Raw genomic sequence first — 20,949 nt, 5'->3', positions numbered from 1 at the left:
CCGTCCAATCTTCCTACATATAACTCCAGCCCAGAGCAAAGAACCGTGGCCTACTCAGCCCCCTACCCACATGATAGATGTCCTGTCCAGTATCCAAGATGGTGCCTCTGCCTTCTAGCAGTTAAACCACACTGACTGGGCCGGAAGCAAAAAGACTATCCTAAGTTAACCAGATAGCTCTCCAGGTACTGCTTCTGAATATCAGCAAAACTTAAGTAACTGCCAGTGGGCCACTCCAGAGCCAGATATTCACTGTCAGAGCACTGATAGGTACCAGCACTGAATATTTAGGCCTAATTCAGTTGGCAGCAGCCAGCATTAAAATACTGCTGACTTCCACTGTCTGCATATTTCCCTCTAAGTATTTTTCCATATATGCAAAGGGCCTGTGTCACTATGGTTTCCCTCCTAGTTGGTGCCTCTGGAAAAGAATCAGACCCACACAACCAGGAGAAAACTATTAGTACATAGGATCCTTTGTGAAGCTGGAAAATTAATTCCTTTCAAAATGACAAGGTTCTCTGATTGTTGTGAACTTTATCATATGAAAAAGGAATATATTCTGAATGCCATCTGGTTCCCATGAGTCCCCAACATATAAGTCATATCTTGGCTTGGTTAACATCTCCCTCCTACAGTTCACCTTCAGTACGTGCAGAGTACATGATCTGCAGGAGGCAGGCTGCAGACCATCTAACCTAAGTATCTAGAAGTTAGAGGAATATCAGCTGAGGTATCCGTTCATTTTCTGATGTAAGGAATAAATGGCAGAGCAAGGAGTCATGGAGAGGTCAGCAAAAAATTCACTTTAACAGATAACCAAAGGAATCAGGGCCAATCTTAGGCAGGGGCCCTAGGGGGCCCTGCATCTCTGGCACGTCTGTCCTCCTGTCTCGGAACACCTCCCTGCTCCGTACCTTAATGTGCATCCACATTTCAGTAGAGAGCATCAGGCAGCGGCAAAGATTTTCTTATTCCGTCAGCTGCCGAGCCCAGAGCATCTTTGCTGCTGCATCCCACCCCCTTTTGATGTCACTTCCTGCTTCTGCAAGGGCAGGACGCAACAGCAAGGAGGCTCTCTTCCCAAGTCTTACCCAGATCATAACAAAAATTCTATTTCACCACGCTCTCATTCATTCCACACTTCCCACACAGTACAATCTTTTCTGTTTGAGCTTAGGTGTGGGTCAAGGACCGGAACAGATATCCGGGGTATTGGGAAATTCAAGTTAGGCTTTTCAGTAGTATTTTATCAGTCCAGGGAGCAAGTGTCCTCATTCTCACACCAAAGGATTCTTTTTTTATGCAACATCAACTTTGCTGGAACTTCTGCAATGGGCAGACAAACACTTGTCATTTTCAGAAAGTCAGACAGATTTTGGTGACTTCAAACTCCAACCACACCCCTTCAGTTATCCCTTCAGGAGGAATCCCTGTCAAATTATCCCACCAGCTTGTATTTGCATCTATAGCTTAAGTCACTTGGTATTTACATATACACAGCTTCTCCAGTCCATCTCCTATCCCTTTGGGCCATTAATAATCCAAAACTGCTCCTCCACTACTTTGATTGCAATCCACTTCCCTAGGCACAGACCCTTGTAGTTGTCCTTCAGGATTTTCTTTGCACCTTCTCAGTTGCCACTTTTAGGGGCAGCAACTGCTCCTTAATTCAGGCTTGGTTTACCTTTCCAGGATCCCCCTCTCTACTGAGGGTCTCAGCAGGGGTACAGGTAACCAAATACCCTGCGCATAGCATACCACTTACATTTATTATCTCACTAGTACCTCCCCATGTAATTCACCAACTCAAAACAGTTTCTTTGTGCAGCTTATTCCTTAAACACACCCCTCTGGGCTGGACCTCTGTCCACCCTCCATATCACTCCCTCCCCCTTGAAACCCTGGAGAGTTCCACATACCAAACTTTAGTAATCCCCATTATAATGGGGGATTACATGTTGATCAGTGAAACATACTTCTGCTTCTTTTTTAAGGGATTCTTTTACTAAGCTTGCAACAGCAAATCGTCCCTACCGCTGGGCTACCGCAGTGGTCATTTTACTACAGCTTGGTAAAAGGACCCCTAAATCTTTATTGTAGAAGACTAAACAACGAAAGCATAATCCACTCCCACTTCAATGCATTTTAAACTGCATTGTTAGGCAGCAGAATGTGAAATATGTACAAGGGTATGAAGATTGTACGTACTGACCTCCATTCATCTAATGCAAAACATCAATTGTTGATACGAACTCCACATATGCTATTTGCTTCTTTTTAGGTGCATTTTATCCAGACAATACTACAGGGTTACAAAAGAAAGATGATCTTGTACAACCAGGAGAAGAATACACGTACAGATGGGATGTGGTGGAAGCACATGGTCCAGCTGAAAAAGACAATGATTGTATGACCAGAGTTTATCACTCACATGTCGACGGCCCCAAAGATGTCGTTTCAGGGCTTATTGGACCTTTGCTAGTTTGTAGAAAAGGTAAAAGATAACACATGCCCAGGGGCATTGAAGCAGAATTGTAACCCATGTAGACAATGGATAGAATTCTATTTTCTCTTTCCAAGGTGATCAATAGAGCTTCCTCCATTCCTCAAGACCCCTGCATTGCAGTCACTTTAGTACTGGTTTTCATATAAAGGACTACTCATCCACCTTTTCAGCCATCTCTGTCTCTCCTAAATAGGTTATAGGAAGAAATACTTTTTTATACAAAGGATAGTAGGTGCCTGGAATGCATTCCCGGTGAAGGTGGTAGGGTTAAGAACTGTGATGGAATTCAAAAACAGGTGGGATAAAGGGAAATGGGACTTGATATACTGCCTTTCTGCGGTATTTTGCAACTACATTCAAAGCGGTTTACGTACCTACAGGTACTTATTTTGTACCTGGGGCAATGGAGGGTTAAGTGACTTGCCCGGAGTCACAAGGAGCTGCAGTGGGAATTGAACCCAGTTCCCCAGGATCAAAGTCCACTGCACTAACCACTAGGCTACACACAGAGGAACCCTATATAGAAAGGGGAGGGAAGCAAAGCAAAACTTGGATGGCCTTCACCCTTTAAACAATACATAGAGGGATGTAAACTGCATGGAACAACAGGGACAATCCTAAACTAAGGCAAAGAGGGGTGTAGCCTGCATAGAAAAGCAGGTACAACTCTCATCACCTTATTGCGTGGACTAGATGGACCATACAAGTTTTTATCTGCTGTCATTTGCTATGTTACTGTGTTAACATATCTGTTCATAACAGTCACATACTGAAATATCACCTAGGTCTATTTTGTCCACAGTGCAAAGAAGCCAAGTCTTCCCCCTTCCTTGTCCTCTCCCCTTACCTACAGTAACTGAATTGCAACAGGAAACATTTCTTGCTGCAATGCATTCAGCCAGGGGAATGGTGGGAGAAGAGTAGCAGTACATACTTATGCAGCTTTCATCTTCCTACCAGTCCAAACAATTCAACTTGTGCCTCCCTAGCAGTTACAGCAATCGCAACTTACATTGCAAAGCTAGTAGTATCTGGCCTACGACCTGCTATCTCTACCCAGAAGGACAGCAGAACTTCCAGGCTAACGCATACAGCAGCCTTGCCTTTATATATTGACATTTATTTTATTTATTTATTTTTATTACATTTGTACCCCGTGCTTTCCCACTCAGGGCAGGCTCAATGCGGCTTACATATTGTATACAGGTACTTATTTGTACCTGGGGCATTCTTCTGAAATGCTAAAATCATACTCTGGTGTCAGACCTGCAATGGTGCACAAGGTAATATCATAAACAGCAAACGTGCACCACTGGGAGAAGTGTGCTTGGCAAATATATAGGATTTCATCAGGCATGCTCTAAGCTGCACAGATATTTTACCACATCTCATGTGACACTCAGCAGCAGCAGAGCAAGGCAGAGCTAGCAAAAAAATAGGAGATCAGAAAGAGGCTTGGCAGCCATACTTGTTAATATCCATCCTGTATGGCAATGCCACAACAGGTCTTTGTAAGCCACATTGAGCCTGCAAATAGGTGGGAAAATGTGAGATACAAGTGAAAATAAATAAATATAGCTCTTCAGTGGGCACAGCCTGAACCATCTTTTCCCAGATGAGTGCTTCACCAGCAAGGGTCCCTTCATATGGTGCTGCGGCATTAGGATCCCAAATGATAGGTCATAGGCATGCCACCCACATGACTTACCATGCACCCATAGCATGGTCATAGACTGTGGGATCTCCAAAGCTTTCCCTCCTCTCCATGCCAGGAAAAGGCCAGTCGGCAAAGGGATGGCATTCTGCAACTTGGATTGAAAAGCAGGCTCCCTGTCCAGCTTCTCTGCAGAAGTATTTTTCCAATTCTGCAACCCACAAGCTAGTCCAAACATATATTGCAGTGTCACCCTGGGAACAGCTTTCTAGGCATCACTTGGTCTTGGTAGCCCTTACCCACATACCACCATTTCCCCCATACCAGCTATTGAGTAAACCATTAAGCAAGACCACAGATCCCTACAGCCAGTTGCCAAGGCTCAGTTAAGTTTACCACTATACAGCATATGAAGGTCTAGCACAGCAAATGACAGAGAAGAAAGGTGAGAGAAGGGGGATATGACACAGGCACTTAAATACTTCAGTGATATAAATGCACTGGACCTGGATCTCTTTCAATTGAAAGGAAACTCTGAAATGAGAGGTCATGAAATGTGATGAAAGGGATTAGATTCAGATAGAGCCCAACTGAACCCAGGATCTTCGGTTTCGGTATCTGTGACCAACATTAACTGCTCGGTTTCAGCAGAAACCAAAACTGAAACCATTCCTCCCACTCCCATCTGACTCACTCCTGCCCATGTTGGTTCCAGTCGAAAAATGGCTGCTGTGACCTCTCGTGGCAATCACGGGAGCCATTGCGATGGAGCAGCTGCATAGGATAATTCCTGCTCCTGAAGAGGCCACTAGACCACCAGGAATTTTTAAGGTAGACCCAGGGAGAACCTATGGGTAGTTGGAAGGTATTGGGGGGGGGGGGGGTAGGTGGCCACGTGAATAGATTCATAGAGGGCAAGTAGGAATGTCTCTGAGTTGTACCTAATCCGGATTAGTAGAGATGGAGAACATTAGAATTCTTAAGGTGTTGATTAAGTTGAAGAAGGTCAGTACTTTAGAAAAGAAGGGAAGACTGGAGATAGGATGGAAACTGGAGCATAAGAAGAGGTCACAATGGGGTTTTTTAAAGAAGGGGATGAACTAGGGACTTGTTTCCAACTAGAAGGGACAGTGCCAGTGCTCAGACTGGATTGAATCAGGGGGAGTAAGTGCAGTAGTAGTGTGTGTGCCAGGTGCTTGACCAGAAAAATGGGCTAGGGATCCTGGGATGATGACGAGGGGTTATGAGAGAAGATGGCTTTGGTAAGTTAATATTGTGGGAATATTGAAGGAGGCCCAGGGGGCTAGGAGATCAGAAGAAGCAGGGGGAGATATAGGTAGGGTAGGGGAAGAGGCAGAAAGAGAAACTGGTGTGGCCATAGCGGTTTGAAGAGCGTTGCGTAGAGAAGTTGTTTTGGCTTGCCAGGCATCAGCAAGTGCAGAGAGACGGAGGAAGGAGGGGTCATAGTCGGGGTGACTGTGGCTGATGGTGCAAGGCGATTGAGGGTGTGGAAGAAGGCCCCGATGCTGTGGCTAAACTGTTTCTTCTGTTTCAGGTGCCTTAAAGGAACAAGGAAAGAAGCAGAATGCTGAGTTTATTTTGATGCTTTCTGTGGCGGATGAAAATCTCAGCTGGTACCTGGATGAGAATATTAAGACGTACTGCACTGATTCAGCCAGTGTTGACAAAGATAACGAAGACTTCCAGGAGAGCAATAAAATGCACTGTAAGATTCACAGTGAATACCGCAGATTATTGCCCCTTGTTGTAACAGTGCTAGTAACAACCAAATCTAAGATAATTTATTATATAATAGTAACAGAGCCTCCCCTCCCCCTCTCTGAAACATTTGCAAGGAAATTAATGTGTTTGTTGCAATCAGATTTCTTTAAATTTAGGGAAGAAGATATTCAGCCAGCTGCGATGAGTATTTTTTTGCTGGCGGTAGCATTATCTGGGCACTGCGATTAAGATCTGGCTTTTTAACCAGGCTTATACAACATGATTGGGTTAAGGGATACCCAGGGATCCCAGTCTACTATGTCCTGTATTGAATATTGTCTGTGGAAACTATTGCCTGTCTTGTTATGAATGATTTCTATCCTTTCATGAATTGTAGTTCTTTTCTATTGATTTTTTAATGTAATTTTAGATTGTAAACCGCTTTGTCCTGCCTTGTCAGTTAAAGGCGGTATACAGGGGTGTGCTGGTAAATTTTTAACAACAGGCTCTTTCTCCTGACGTAGCCAGTTCTGCAGTTGGAAGGGCCAGGGGTGGCCGGGGGGGGGGGGGGGGGGGAGGTGGAGTGGGGGAGCAACACTTGCCTCTCTCTCCTCCCTCCCTTTGTGTGGGCACGCTAGGCATACCTTTGCTGGCAGTCAATAAATGGACTGCCACCATGCCCAACGTCTTGCTCTGAGCAGCATGCTGGAACTTCTCTCACATGCTCGAGAAGTCCCAGCCTGCTGCCCAGAGCTGGAAACAAGGAGCAGGGAGCAGCAGTAGTCTATTTACTTGGCTGGCAGGGCTCAGCATCCCCACCAGCAAAGTAAAAGAGAATTCAGCAGGGGGCCCAAGCCCACATTTTGGGAGCCAGTTGTTAAAGTAGCCATGGAAGGCCCTACTTTAACAACCGGCTCCCAAAATTCTTAAAAACTTAATAACCGGCTCTTGCGAGCCTGTGAGAGCCTGCTACAGCACACCACTGGCAGTATAGAAAGTCGGAAATAAATAAATAAATAGAATATCAGTGGGTCTTTTTGGCCGGCTATCTCTTATGCACTTAAGGTTCTCAGCCTGCTACTGTAAATATTAGGCTACTCTTCTACTCCATTCCTCCACTCTCCATTCCTCCAACTGTTATCTGGATAAATGACTTGAAATATTGCCATGTTATATTATTTCTTCCCTCCCTGCTCATTTTCACACTGACATTCTCCATATCTTTTCTGCTCCCTCCTCTCCCTCTCTCTGCACTGCTGTTCTTCTCCCCCTTCTTTATGCCTCTTTGTTTTCTTTCTTCTCTCCTCCTCCATTTTCCTCTGTCTTTGATCCCTCTCTTTATATCCCTCTGGCCTTCTCTCTCCTTTTTCTGTGCCCCTTTATCATTCTCCCCTTCAGCTATAAATGAAAAATAAAAATGATGATGATACTGACACATTGTGGCCATTGGTGATACTGCAGCCCCTCACATTTTTTGTTTATGCTGTAAATAAGTTTTATTGTAATAGATTTTATTTCCTGATTTGTCACTATTGACTGTAGAACTACACAACAATTAATTTCCATTCCTCAATCATATGTTTTTCTTTCAGCAATCAATGGATACATGTATGGAAATCTCCCTGGTCTCTCCATGGACGCTCAAGCAAAAGTACACTGGTATCTCTTTGGCATGGGAAATGAAGTTGACATCCATTCAGCTTATTTTTATGGACAGGTTTTAATAGAAAGAAACCACCGTGTCGACACTATTAACCTCTTCCCTGCAACGTTCGTTGAAGCTGTAATGGTGCCACAAATGCCTGGAAAATGGCTTCTCAGCTGCCAAGTCAATGATCATATTGAAGGTTTGAAATAAGTCTTTGTGGTTAAGATAATCTCATGTACATTTTTCACTTTATTGAGTTAGGGAGAAAGGGCCCTCATATCATTACTGTGAACTGAAGACCTTGCTATCATTCAGTAATAGCAGAAGTACTACTAGGCACTATCATTACAAATATATTGCCACCATTGTAAGAACATAGTTCTCTAATGTTTGTAACTGAATTTGAGATTTATATTTAATCAAAACATTTTTACATTAAATGTGTTCTACATATAATGCCAATAATTGCTTGATAAAAAGCCAATTATTGTCACCAATTGGCTCATAATTGTGCACACAAATCAGGACCACAACTAAAATTGCACGCATAATTTTCAGCAATTATGTGCTAATGTTTTACACCTGCTTTCAAGCAGGTGGACATTCTCACAGCTTCTTTTAGCCATACTTTCTCCATGTATCTTCATAAAATAGGCTTGAAATTGGTGCCTACTTGGCTGTCACACGTAGGCAACCTGTCGTAAAATTACCTTTATGCAGGACAGTTTCTAGGTCTAAGACTTGCTTCCATTGCTCATCTTTCTACTAACCACGTTGAAAGAGCATTCTTTAGTCAATGAAACTGGACATTTCTGAGTCATGTTGGATACTTACTGCACATTGGACTTTCAAATTCCTGTTTTTATTTTTTTTAATTCTATTCTCCTACACTTGTTGGTGGTCTGTTCTTATTATCAATGCCAGCTTTTTTCTCTTTCTCCACTTGACTGATTGTTATTGGATCCCAGCTGAAAACTAATATTTTTGTCTATTTTTCCTTCATCTTTCCCCCTAGTGCACTGTCTTTAATCTCCTTGACTTTATCTTTTCTTCTCTTTTTGATTCTTGCCCTCATCTCTCCAGTGATTCTCTAGTACACTGAATCAAACCTTTACACAAATTATGATATTTAACTTTATTATAACTACAATATATAATCTCTCTTCTTTTTCATGTCCATGATATTGGCTACAGTTTTTATAAAACAGTGTTGGATACCTCTCTTTATAAACAATATTGTACTCTACAGCCCCATAACAATATTCTTCATTGTTTTCTGATTTATATTTTCAGGTGGTATGCAGGCCCTTTATGAAGTAAGGGAAAGTAAAAAAAACAGTTCTGGAGATTTTCAGATGCCACATACAAAGCAGTATTATATTGCAGCAGAGGAAATTATTTGGAACTATGGCCCATCTGGGATAAATCAATTCACTGGACAAGCATTAGACCATCCAGATAGGTATCAGCTACTAAACCCTCTTAAATAAGTTACTAATTAGCTGTGGCACAGGTTAGAAGAATGTACACTGTCTCCATTAAACCAATGCTTTTTCAGGTTGCTAACTTCATTCCTAAACAATTGCACTACACTGGATGTTTCGGGTATTGTTTTTCAATCATGTCTTGTTTTTGTCTTCATAACATAAGAACATAAGCATTGCCATACTGGGGAAGACTGAAGGTCCATCAAGCCCAGTATCCTGTTTCCAACATTAGCCAATGCAAGTCACAAGTACCTGGCAAGATCCCAAAACCGTCCAATCAGAGCCGTAGCGAGGGGAGCTGACACCCGGGGCGGGTCGCCGCTGCGCACCCCCCCCCCCCCCCCCCCGGGTGCAGCACGGCGCACCCTCCTCCCGCTGGAGTGCACCCCCCCCCGGAACACATACCCCCCCCCCCCCCCCGGAGCGCATACCTCCCCTCCCCCCGGAGCACATTCCTGCGGCGAGGGACGGGCGGGAGGGCCGATCCGCCCCGACTGCATGTTGCTGGGGTGTGTCGGCTCCGCGCTGGTTCACTGCTCTCTCTGTCCTGGAACAGGAAGTAACCTGTTCCGGGGCAGAGAGGGCAGTGCACCAGCGCGGAGCCGACACCCCCCAGTGGCGTGCACCCGGGGCGGACCGCCCCGCTACCCCCCCTTCCTACGCCACTGCGTCCAATAGATTTTATGCTGCTTATCCTAGAAGTAAGCCGTGAATTTTCCCAAATCCTTCTTAATAATAGCTTATGGTCTTTTATTTTAGGAAATTATCCAAACCTTTTTTAAATCTTGCTTTTACCGCATTCTCTGGCAACAAATTCCAGAGCTTAATTACACCTCAAGTGAAGAAATATTTTCTCCACTTTGTTTTACTGCCCTCCCATATTTTCTTATGTCATTGGTACCCACATGTACCAAGACAGCAGGCTCCTCCCCAGCACTGTCTAAACTCTTATTTAGGTGCTGCGTGAGGTCTGCCACCTTCACACCAGGCAGGCATGTGACATATCTAATGATTGAATCTCCAACTACAATGCCAATTCTAGCCCTTTCCTCCTGGTCAGAAGCCCCTGGAGACACATCCTGGATGCGAGAGAATATTGCATCCCCTGGAGGACTGGTCCTAGCTACAGGATCACTTCCTGCCTCTCCACAGTGATGCTCTCCCTTCAGGAGACTTTCTTCTCCATGGCATCACAGAGGTTGCCAGACTGGCGGTAGAACATCTCTACCATGTCCCTTTAGACTTCCTCTATAAACCTCTCTGTTTGTCTCAGCTCCTCATGTCTGCTATTTTAGCTCCAGAGATTGGACCCATTCCCTGGGTGCTAGGAGCTTTTTGCACTGAGTACACACATATGACTTCTTATCAACTGGGAGATAAACATGTGACACAGTGCAAAAGACTGGATAGTCCCTATCTCACTGCTAGACTGCTACCAAATTATTGGTGATTTCTTAATTAAGTTGCTAATGGAGTGGGAATATGTAACCTAAAGTCCCCTAAGATTGCTAGTTATATGCTGTTATATGCTATGCTAATATTTATTATTATTATTATTATTATGTTTTCAGTAGGTTCCCCTCTATGGATCTAAGTATACTGTATTTCTAAAGTTAATTACTGGCTGATAGAGAAGCCCTAATTAAATGTATTGCTTCCTAATTGGCTCAAGGGCCTATAAATCAGAGATCAGGCCAGGGGTAGGTGTGAGTTGGGATGGATGAGTGGGAATTAAAGTTTAAACTGAGGCTTCCTGCATATATTGGCTTTGCTTTATACTGATACTATAGTAACTGTAAAATAGCCCCCCTTAAATGTTAGCCTATGGAACTGCAACAGACTTTATATGCTAAGAAAAACTATTCCTTAAACTCCTTTGCTAAGTGAGCAGAATAACTTAGGGGCATTTTTACTAAGCCATGTAAGCATCTACCTGCGCCCAACGGAAAAATGGAGTTACCACCCGGCTACAGAGTGGCTCTTGAAGTAATTTCATTTTTGGCGTGCGCCCAATATGTGCGTCCGAAAGTTTTTTTAATTTTCGGACGCGCATATCGGATGCACACCAAGTAGCATTTGATACGCGTAGGTCATTACTGCCTGGTTACTGCATGAGATTTTACCGCTAGGTCAATGGCTGGCAGTAAGGTCTCAGACCCAAAATGGACGAGTGACAATTTTCATTTTACCGCACGTCCATTTTCGGCAAAAATTTAAAAAAGGCATTTTTTTACAGGTGTGCTGAAAAATGATTCTGCGTGCGCCCAAAACACGTGTCTACACTTCCGCAGGCCATTTTTCAGCACGCCTTTGTAAAAGGGCCCCTTAAAGTCGCTGAGGTTATCCATTTATTCTAAGTCTACCTTCCCCAAGTTTAAAAACAATTTCCCAGCAAATCCTTACCAGTGAAGATTTCTCCCTAATACTACGTTGTAAGAGACTCTAGTGAATAAATGAAAATTAAATGGTGCTTATATGCTGTGGAGAAAAGCCCTCAGAAACCAAAGACAACAAGCCTGAGGTTTTGAGCGTGGTGACTATTAAAAATGTAACTTACGCTTAAGTTCTATCATTGGGCAGAAAAACTCCACTGAGCAATAGAATATATTTTTATTCTTAAGTGCTAAATTGAATCACTGCTGTGATACACCCCGGTAACAACATCAAGGTATTTAAATTGCACTTAGCTTAATGTTGTAGAGAGCACTCCTGTCTTAGCGTTCGACGGGGGCCACCGTTTCACCCCGGAAACGAGGCTTCTTCAGGAACAGAGTGCTTAAATACAGTGCTAAGGGTCAAAAAAACAGAAATGGCAAGTGAAGCATTGTTACTGAGAGCAAAATCAGCACACAGAAAAAACTTGTGGATACAAGTTTTCTCACAGCACCTCTTCTGTTTTGTTCTGGAGAGAAATCTGAATGAAATGTTGCATTTCTGAAATATACTAAACAATCAACTATATAGAGTCTTGACCACTGAGGTCTTAGGGCATTATAAGCAACCAGTGAGTTCATTGTAAGTTGGCTTCGCTGATGTTACATGTCAGAGCCTGTAAAAATTTGCAGCTTCAGTGGTCCATATTGTTCTGTTAATTACAGATTGATTGCTGTGGGAATAATAGCTAGCCAGTGGCAGTCAGAGTTTTTTTTTTTTTTTTACATGCTGACTACTGCTTCCAAAATTATGCCTGGATATTCAATGCCAGACCATGTTCGGGTACCAGCATTAAAATCTAGGTATGTGCTGCCGGCTGGCACTTAACCCGATAAGTTAAAGTGGACAAAGATGAAACTAATTTATGCAGTCCTATCTGCCTAGTTAACTTATCCAGTTAAGGGCTGAATATTGGCCTTTATCCAGTTAAATGCTGACTCTGCCCCTGAACTGCCCGCACAATAGCCTTAATGAACATTACCTGACACCTACGTCATAATGAAACCAAAGACCTTAATGAACATTACCTGACTCTTCCTCCCCTTTCCCTCTCTAAGACCCCCAATCCAAACTACCATACTTGTACTTCACCCCACCACAATATCACTTTGTATTATTCACACCATGTATTTGTTCATACCGGAATCGGCTTTCGCCGTTAACGGTAATATGTAAGCCACATTGAGCCTGCAAATTGGTGGGAAAATGTGGGATACAAACGTAACAAATAATAATAATAATTTCAATTTCCTTTCCTTTCTGAGCACACTACCAGAACCCTCATCCATGCTCTTATCACCTCTCACTTAGACTATTGCAACTTGCTTCTCACAGGTCTCCCACTTAGCTATCTCTCTCCTCTTCAATCTGTTCAAAATTCTCCTGCGCGACTAATATTCCGCCAGGGTTGTTATGCTCATATTAGCCCTCTCCTCAAGTCACTTCACTGGCTTCCTATCTGTTTCCGCATACAATTCAAACTCCTCTTATTGACCTATAAGTGCATTCACTCTGCATCTCCTCAGTACCTCTCCACTCTCATCTCTCCCTACATTCCTCCCCGGGAACTCCGTTCACTGGGTAAATCTCTCTTATCTGCCTTCTCCTCCACTGCTAACTCCAGACTCCGTTCCTTTTATCTTGCTGCACCATATGCCTGGAATAGACTTCCTGAGCTGGTACGTCAAGCTCCATCTCTGACCGTCTTCAAATCTAAGCTAAAAGCCCACCTTTTTGATGCTGCTTTTAACTCCTAACCCTTGTTCACTTGTTCAGAACCCTTATTTTATCATCCTCACTTTAATATTCCTTTATCTCTTGTTTGTCCTGTTTGTTTGTCCTAATTAGATTGTAAGCTCTGTCGAGCAGAGATTGTCTCTTTATGTTCAAGTGTACAACGCTGCGTATGTCTAGTAGCGCTATAGAAATGATAAGTAGTAGTAGTAGTTAAAAAGGATATTCATTAGCACTATTTGGGTGAGTATCACTGGAGATTCTCTCAGGGCCTAGTCAGCTTGAGTTAACCAAGTAAGAGCCTCTCTTATCCAGTTAACTCATTTTGAATATCTACCCCTATATAAATGCTTTCTGCTGCCAACAAGATGCTGAGACTCAGAGCACATGGGGAAGTAGCACGGAGACCATTTAAAATGTATATTCAATAGCCTGATGTCTTCTGGTGGTTTCTTTACAGGCTTGTTCTGGTTCTCAGGGGATGAAGTGGGGCTGATCATGACTGTTGTTTATATATGGGAGAAGGGAAGCTAAGGGTACAAGCCCTGAAACTTGTTAAGTAGCAGTGCCTCTGGTTATAAGAATGAAGATGTTTTTGCTGCAGGAATAAACAAAAAGGGACATCAGCTGGAAACCTTCATTAATTCATTCTAAATTTTAGTACATGCATAGAGTAATTACATGGCTAGGAAATTCTTTAAAATGGATGAAAAAGAGGGGACAATAAATGTATGTATGCTGCTCTGATACTTTTAAACGGTAGGAAATCAAAATGGAATAAGTAAATGTTTAACGGTACCTATGGGTTTTGTTTTGTTTTTGAAACAGTGAATCTGAGGAGTTTTTCAAGCAAGACGCAAAAAGAATTGGAGGAACATATAAGAAGGCAATTTATGTTGAATACACGGATGCCAACTTTACAACACGCAAGGAGAGATCCCCAGAACAAGAACATCTTGGACTCTTAGGTAAGGCTATTAGAGTTTACAAACTACTCACAGCAGAGTGGGAAAGAAAATTAAAGTGAATTCAGTCCCCTGCTCAGAGAAGAAAATTCCTCTTGAACAGGTGAAATTTAACTTTCTACACAGTGTCCAGGAAAAATAGGACCCCTTACTTAGTTTCAAAATACTTTTGTTTAAACATTTAGTATGACCTTTGAAAATATATTAGCATAATGGGATTTTTCTTAGTTAATTTATAATTTGTGTTCAAAGCGTTTTCCTTCAACCTTGATACATTCACAAAGTCTTTGATGCCACTGAGCCATTGGCTTAATGAATTCTGGGTTTTAATTAATTAAGAGCTCAACTGTTTTGCGAGCTTGATGCGCTGGAGCTCCATCCTGTTGAAAAAATAAAAGTACTCAGAAATGTCTCAAATTTCAGGCAGAAGTTTCTGCTGCAGTAGGATGTTTTGGGGCTATTTGGAAAAATGTTGGGTGGGGGGGGGTCTGTTTCATTTCCGAACACTGTGTTATTTCCATGGTGTATTTTGTCCTGTGGTTTCAATTCACACATAAAGCATTCACCCCTCTCGTTTGAAAATGAGTTTGCATCCCCACGAATGGTATCAAACTTGTCCTCTTGGTTTGTAGTTTAGATTTTTTTGGGCAATGTTATAAAGGATTTTTTATGTATGTATGTACGTAGGTTAGTATTTATTTATTTATTTATTTGAATTTGGAACACCTTTTTTAGTCGTAGTTCAAGGTGGGTTACATTGAAGTGAACTAGGTAAATATGCCTGTAATAAGCATAAATTGCCAAATAAAATTCCCCGCTGCGACTCTGGTGTAGGCATGTTTGGAGGAGGAGTTGAGCACAGCATGGACAGAGTCACAAAATACGCATATAGGTTGTAAAATACACACCTGTGTGTTAATTCAATTACTTGCATTTTCACCAGCTCCTATGCTAGTGTATCACTTTTTAACAGTGATTTTGGCTGTTTTCGCATTGGTGTTTTACAAAAGCACATGAGCCACCTATGTGCTGTTTTTATAAAACAGGCTTAAAATACTTGACCTCCCAACTTGGGGGACACATTCAGCCTTATTTTCGAAAGTGATGGGCGCCCATATTTTGACCCAAATCAGGAGATGGGTGCCCACCTCGCAAAGGCGCCCAAATCGGTATAATCGAAAAAATAGAAAAAAAGGCATTTTTACCGCGATTTTGGGTCACTTTTTTGGGACCCTTTTTTTTCATGAACAAGTCCCAAAAAAGTGCCCCGACTGCCCAGATGACCACCGGAGGGAATCGGGGATGACCTCCCCGGACTCCCCCAGTGGTCACTAACCCCCTCCCACCAAAAATAAAGAACTTTAAAAACTTTGTTTGCCAGCCTGTATGCCAGCCTCAAATGTCATACCCAGCTCCATCACAGCAGTATGCAGGTCCCTGGAGCACTTGTTAGTGGGTGCAGTGGACTTCAGGCAGATGGACCCAGGCCCATCCCCCCCTACCTGTTACACTTGTGCTGGTAAATGTCTTATCTGAAGAGGTGAGCCCTTAGGTCCCGCAAGGCCCCGAAGAACCTCAGAGGACAGCCGTGCAACCCCTAGTCTTCACCCGTGGCGACCGCCGTTCACCAAGGGTTGAGCCCCCAGCTGCATTCGGTAAATGGGACTTCCAGAACCGCGGGGTTGACGAACTGACCCAGAACTGGAACCAGGAGTGAAGAGGGCAGGTGGAGAACAGAGGAGTCCGACACCGGCAACAGGTCAGGGCAGGCAGCTCGCAGCGTAGTCTGAAACAGACAAAAGGTCAAGGCAGGCGGCTAGCAGAGAAATCCAGAAACAGTCCAAAGGTCAAAACCGGGAAAGCTAGGAAACCGACTGAGAACTGGAACACACGAAGACTGACCTTCGGGCAACAGAACCTGAAGCGAAGTCTTATCTCAGGCCCGTTCCTTATATACCATCAGCCCCAGCCGACATGGCCGGCCAATCAGAACCTGGTTACTGACAAACTCCTTCTGATTGGTTCCGTCCGACCTCCCAGGCGGGACTACAGCATCGGCCTCCCAATCTAACTCCTCCGAGGCGGAGCTTTGGGTTCCCGTGCCCGAAAGTGTAAGAGACAACGGCCATCGCGTCTCGGCGCCATTCTCCCTACTGGCGCAAGCACGGACCCCATAACCGGCGATCGAGAGCCCGGCAGCCGTGATCGCCGGCCCACGACCTCGGCCCTGGACTGGGCGGCTATCGCCTCGGTGAGCCCCGGCCCTCCGCCGCGGCCACGAGAAGGCTGGCCCTCGCCGCGATGGACACTGGTTCCTGCTTTCCGCAGAGGAGCAGCCGGAGGGAGCGATGGATGTGATAGTAAATGGGAGCCCTCCAAACCGCCCCCAAAACCCACTGTACCTACATGTAGGTGCCCCCCCCTTCAGCCATAAGGGCTATGGTATAGAGTTGTGGGCAGTGGGTTTTGGGGGGGATTTGAAGGGCTCAGCACCCAAAGGAAGGGAGCTATGGACTTGGGAGGTATTTTACTTTGTTTTTTAATTGTTACAAGTGCCCCCTAGGGTGCCCGGTTGGTGTCCTGGCATGTGAGGGGGACCAGTGCACTACGAATCCTGGCCCCTCCCACGACCCAATGCCTTGGAGTTGTTCGTTTTTGAGCTGGGCGCCTTCGGTTTCCATTATCACTGAAAAACGATACCGGCCAGCTCAAATCCGCTCAAATCTGATGCATTTGCCCGGCAGAAACCGTATTATCGAAAAAAAAGATGGACGCCCATTTTTTTCGAAAATACGGTCTGTCCCGCCTCTTCACGTACCCGTTCTCGGACATAGACGCCCATGGAGATGGACGTTCGTGTTCGATTATGCCCCTCAATTATAATATTACCCCCTACCCCCTAATTCTATATATCGTGCTCAAAATTACATGCACAAATTTGGGTGCACATCAAATTTGCGCATGCAATTTAACTGCATAAAGAGTCAATTAGTGCCTATAATTGGGTGCTAACAATCAATTATAGCCACTAATTGGCAACAATTTGAATTTCCACATGCATCTTTTTAGTCGCTATTCAATAAAGATGCGCGTGTAAATGTTTACACATGGATCCAAAAAGGGGGTGTAGCCATAAGAGGGGCATGGGTGGGTTAGGGGCATGGCTGGAATTTGCACACAGTGTTACAAAATAAAGCAAAATGAACCAGGTTTCAGTTGATATAAATCCTCATGCCCAAAACTGGGTGTGGATTCTGGTGCCAAATGCTATTCTATAAACAGTGCCCAACTCGGAGTGTTGTTTATAGAATAGCGCTTATTTTTTTCAGTGCTCATTTTTCAGAGCCATCTACATAATCTAGCCTTAGATGTACAGTGACATAAATATTTGGTTTCCTAATCTATAACTTAAGGAAGGCTTTATAATGTAAAACTGTTCACTAGCACATATTTAGGGTTTAATAACTCACCCTCTAAACCCATGCTCAAGCTGAGGATAATTCAAGTTCAGTAAACTAGTCCCTGCTCTGTAACACGGGCAATAAAGGGCAAAGTGCAGTGACATCAGTTCAAAGTAAGGGTCCCAAGACCAAAGAATTCACCTACATGAGTGGCTTCAAGTGGGGCCCCTTCTTTCTTGGAGCTAGTTCCCCTTCCAGGTTTTTCCATGTTTTATTTTGTTTGATTTCTATTGATAACCCTTCCAGGTAGAATTTATAATACTGGTAAAGTGACTTTCCCAAGGTCACAAAGGACAACGGAAGATGTTAGACTAGTTTCCCAGTGGAGGTAAATGATGGAGACAAAGACTGCATCTGAATTCAATAATTTATTTATTTATTTATTTGTTACATTTGTATCCCACATTTTCCCACCTATTTGTAGGCTCAATGTGGCTTACATAGTACCGGAGTGGCGTTTGCAGACTCCGGTGTGAACAAATACAAAGTGATGTTGTGGTAAGATAAAGTTCATGTGGCACAGCCACATTAGGGCATTGTATAACAGAAGAGTTGTGTTATGTCCATTACGTACTTTAGTTTTGTTATGTTGCAGATATCAGGCATTTATGCTGGATCGGCAGGGTATGCCTTTTTAAACAGTTTGGTTTTTAGTGTTTTCCGGAAGTTTAGGTGATCTTACGTAGTTTTTCAAGGCTTTTGGTAGTGTGTTCCACAGTTGTGTGCTAATGCAGGAAAAACTGGATGCGTAGGTTGATTTGTATTTGAGTCCTTTGCAGCTTGGGTAGTGCAGATCTAGGTGAGTTTGTGTTGATTCGGATGTGTTTCTAGTTGGTAGGTTGATCAAGTCTGTCATGTATCCCGGGGCTTCACCGTAGATAATTTTGTGAACCAGAGTGCAGATTTTGAAAGCAATGCGTTCTTTGATTGGGAGCCAGTGTAGTTTTCGCGGAGCGGTTTTGCGCTTTCAAATCGCGTTTTTCCAAAGATAAGCCTAGCTGCCGTGTTCTCAGTGGTCTGAAGTTTCTTTAAGGTTTGTTCTTTACATCCCGCATAGATTCCATTGCAGTAGTCTACATGGCTTAGTACCATTGATTGTACCAGGTTGCGAAATGTTTCCCTCGGGAAGAATTGCTTCAGGCATTTGGGCTTCCACATTGAGTGGAACATTTTCTTTGTCGTGGATGTCACTTGGCTTTCTAGTGTTAAGTAGCGGTCCATTGTAATGCCAAGGATTTTCAGGCTGTCTGAGATAGGGAGGGTGTAATCTGGGGTGTTGATGATTGTGGGGTTGTCCGCACTGTGTTGGGACGAGAGGATGAGACAGTGTGTTTTTTCTTTGTTGAGTTTTAGTTGAAATGCATTAGCCCAAGAGTCCATGATGTTCAAGCTGTGTGAACCAAGCACCTAGGGGGCAATTCTATAAATTTGTGCCTCAGTTTAGGCACCCCAATCCTGTCCACTTAGTGCCTATTCTATAATGGCATCTTGGTGCCAAGATTCTGCTATAGAATATTTGGTGCATCTATGAGTAGGCATACCCTCTTATGCCATGTCAATAGCAGGTGTAAGTTGGCATGCCTAGGTGCACCAAGTTGAATCATGTAGTTCATAGTTTCAACTACATGTATAACTGGGAGACACACCCATGCTCCGCCCACATGTACACCCACTTACAGTTAGGCACTGTGGCACTTAGATGCTACCTTATAAAATAGCACCTTCATAGTAACATAATAAGTGACGGCAGAAAAAGACCTGAATAGTCTATCCAGTCTGTCCAAAATTCACATTCATTATCAATTCAAGATTTAAATCAACAAAGGGTGTGATATTATATACTTGATCATGGTTTCTCTTTGGTGTTTCTGGCACCTAGACTGAAACTGAAACATGGCTTATGTATTCAATGTACTCGCTACAAACGACTCCAGTTCTAAATATGTATTACCAACTATATCTTTTATTGTTTCCGTATAAATTCATACAGTAAACAATCCCAATATGTGATAAAATCTAACCTTCAACTCATTCATACCTCGTTCATTCAATAACCTAACACTTCAAATTCAATGTCATATACATTTACAAATCCTGTACTTCTATCTTTCATGTCCATATGATTTCATACAATGTTGTGTTACTAGAACACAAACAAAAAATCCCAATGGTCTATCATGGGTATTTGTACTCTTTGCAGTTGTTAAGTCCAGCTACTCCACGGATCACCAATAACAATGTCTGTTCCAAGATCCTCTTGTCTTCTAGCGCCGTGCAGCAACACTATGCTGAATTCACGTAAGCGCTTAAACCCGGAACAGCTACCGCTGTCAATAACACATCAGCGGATGAATTCCATCATATTCAAGTGTAGGTAATGAGTGAACAGATGGCAAAAACACCTTCAGGACAGATATACTGCTCCTACTCAAACCGGTTCCCCAGTTTGTATTCAATGTGCAGCTTTTTCTATTTACATTAAGATGTTGCCTGAGTTCAGATAAGTCATTTCTGTGTGTTTTCTACTAGGACCTATCATTACAGCAGAGGTAGGAGACAAAGTCCTGGTGACCTTTAGAAACAAGGCACATCACCCATACAGTATCCAGGCACATGGGGTAAGCTACAACAAGAACAGCGAGGGAGCACTCTACCACACCAATGCTTTACATGGAGGTAAATACAAATGACATTCCATGTTCTTAAACAATTTATTTTATTACTGGCCAAATGACTGCTGTCTTGGTGGTAAGGTCTCATGCGCTAACCAGGCAGTAAGTGTCAGAATGCGTACACTGCCGATTTCCGCTCGGTTAGCATCACGCGGTAGAAAATAGAAAATATTTTCTGCCGTGTGTTTTGGAAACATATCAAAAATGGAATTACCATCTGGGGCACGCGGTAGTCAGGTGGTAGTTCCAATTTGACATGCATTAGATGGGCATAGGTGCCTACACGCATTAAGTAAAAAGGGCCCCTAAATGGCACGGTATAAAGATGGGACTGAGTTTTACGTGGTCCGATTTGGCTGCTTAACTTAGGTGGTTAAGTGCTGAATATTGACACAACCAAGTAAGTGCCAACTCTGTCCCTGGACTGCCCACAAAATAGCCGTCTTTGAGTTTAGTGGCCTGTGGTGATTTTCCGTGGCATTAACTGGTTAAGTGCCACTGAATATCAGCGGACAGCTCCACACAGGCTCCTGGCCGCTTAAATCATTTTGAATATCAACCACTAGAAAGTTGTGCCCCTGTCAGCTTTATTCAATGATCTATTACGGCTTTGTTCTGTCCATATAATGGGATTACTTTAGTTTCCCTTAAGTGTTTAACAACT

General features: G+C 43.4%; 1 protein-coding gene across 1 annotated transcript in view; it reads left to right on the top strand.

The window, feature by feature from the left end:
- CP (ceruloplasmin) overlaps nt 1–20,949 on the top strand; it is a 73,312-nt gene that overhangs the window by 9,715 nt on the left and 42,648 nt on the right. Inside the window, exons 3-8 of the mRNA XM_030216094.1 lie at nt 2,285–2,497; nt 5,719–5,889; nt 7,478–7,732; nt 8,827–8,995; nt 14,016–14,155; nt 20,143–20,289. Of these exons, the coding sequence (XP_030071954.1) occupies nt 2,285–2,497; nt 5,719–5,889; nt 7,478–7,732; nt 8,827–8,995; nt 14,016–14,155; nt 20,143–20,289 (1,095 nt within the window). The remainder of the gene's footprint in view (nt 1–2,284; nt 2,498–5,718; nt 5,890–7,477; nt 7,733–8,826; nt 8,996–14,015; nt 14,156–20,142; nt 20,290–20,949) is intronic.

Source organism: Microcaecilia unicolor, chromosome 10 (assembly GCF_901765095.1).
Source record: "Microcaecilia unicolor chromosome 10, aMicUni1.1, whole genome shotgun sequence".
NCBI lineage: Eukaryota > Metazoa > Chordata > Amphibia > Gymnophiona > Siphonopidae > Microcaecilia > Microcaecilia unicolor.
The sequence above is the reverse complement of the archived record's forward strand: the minus strand, read 5'-3'. Positions and strand labels throughout refer to the sequence as shown.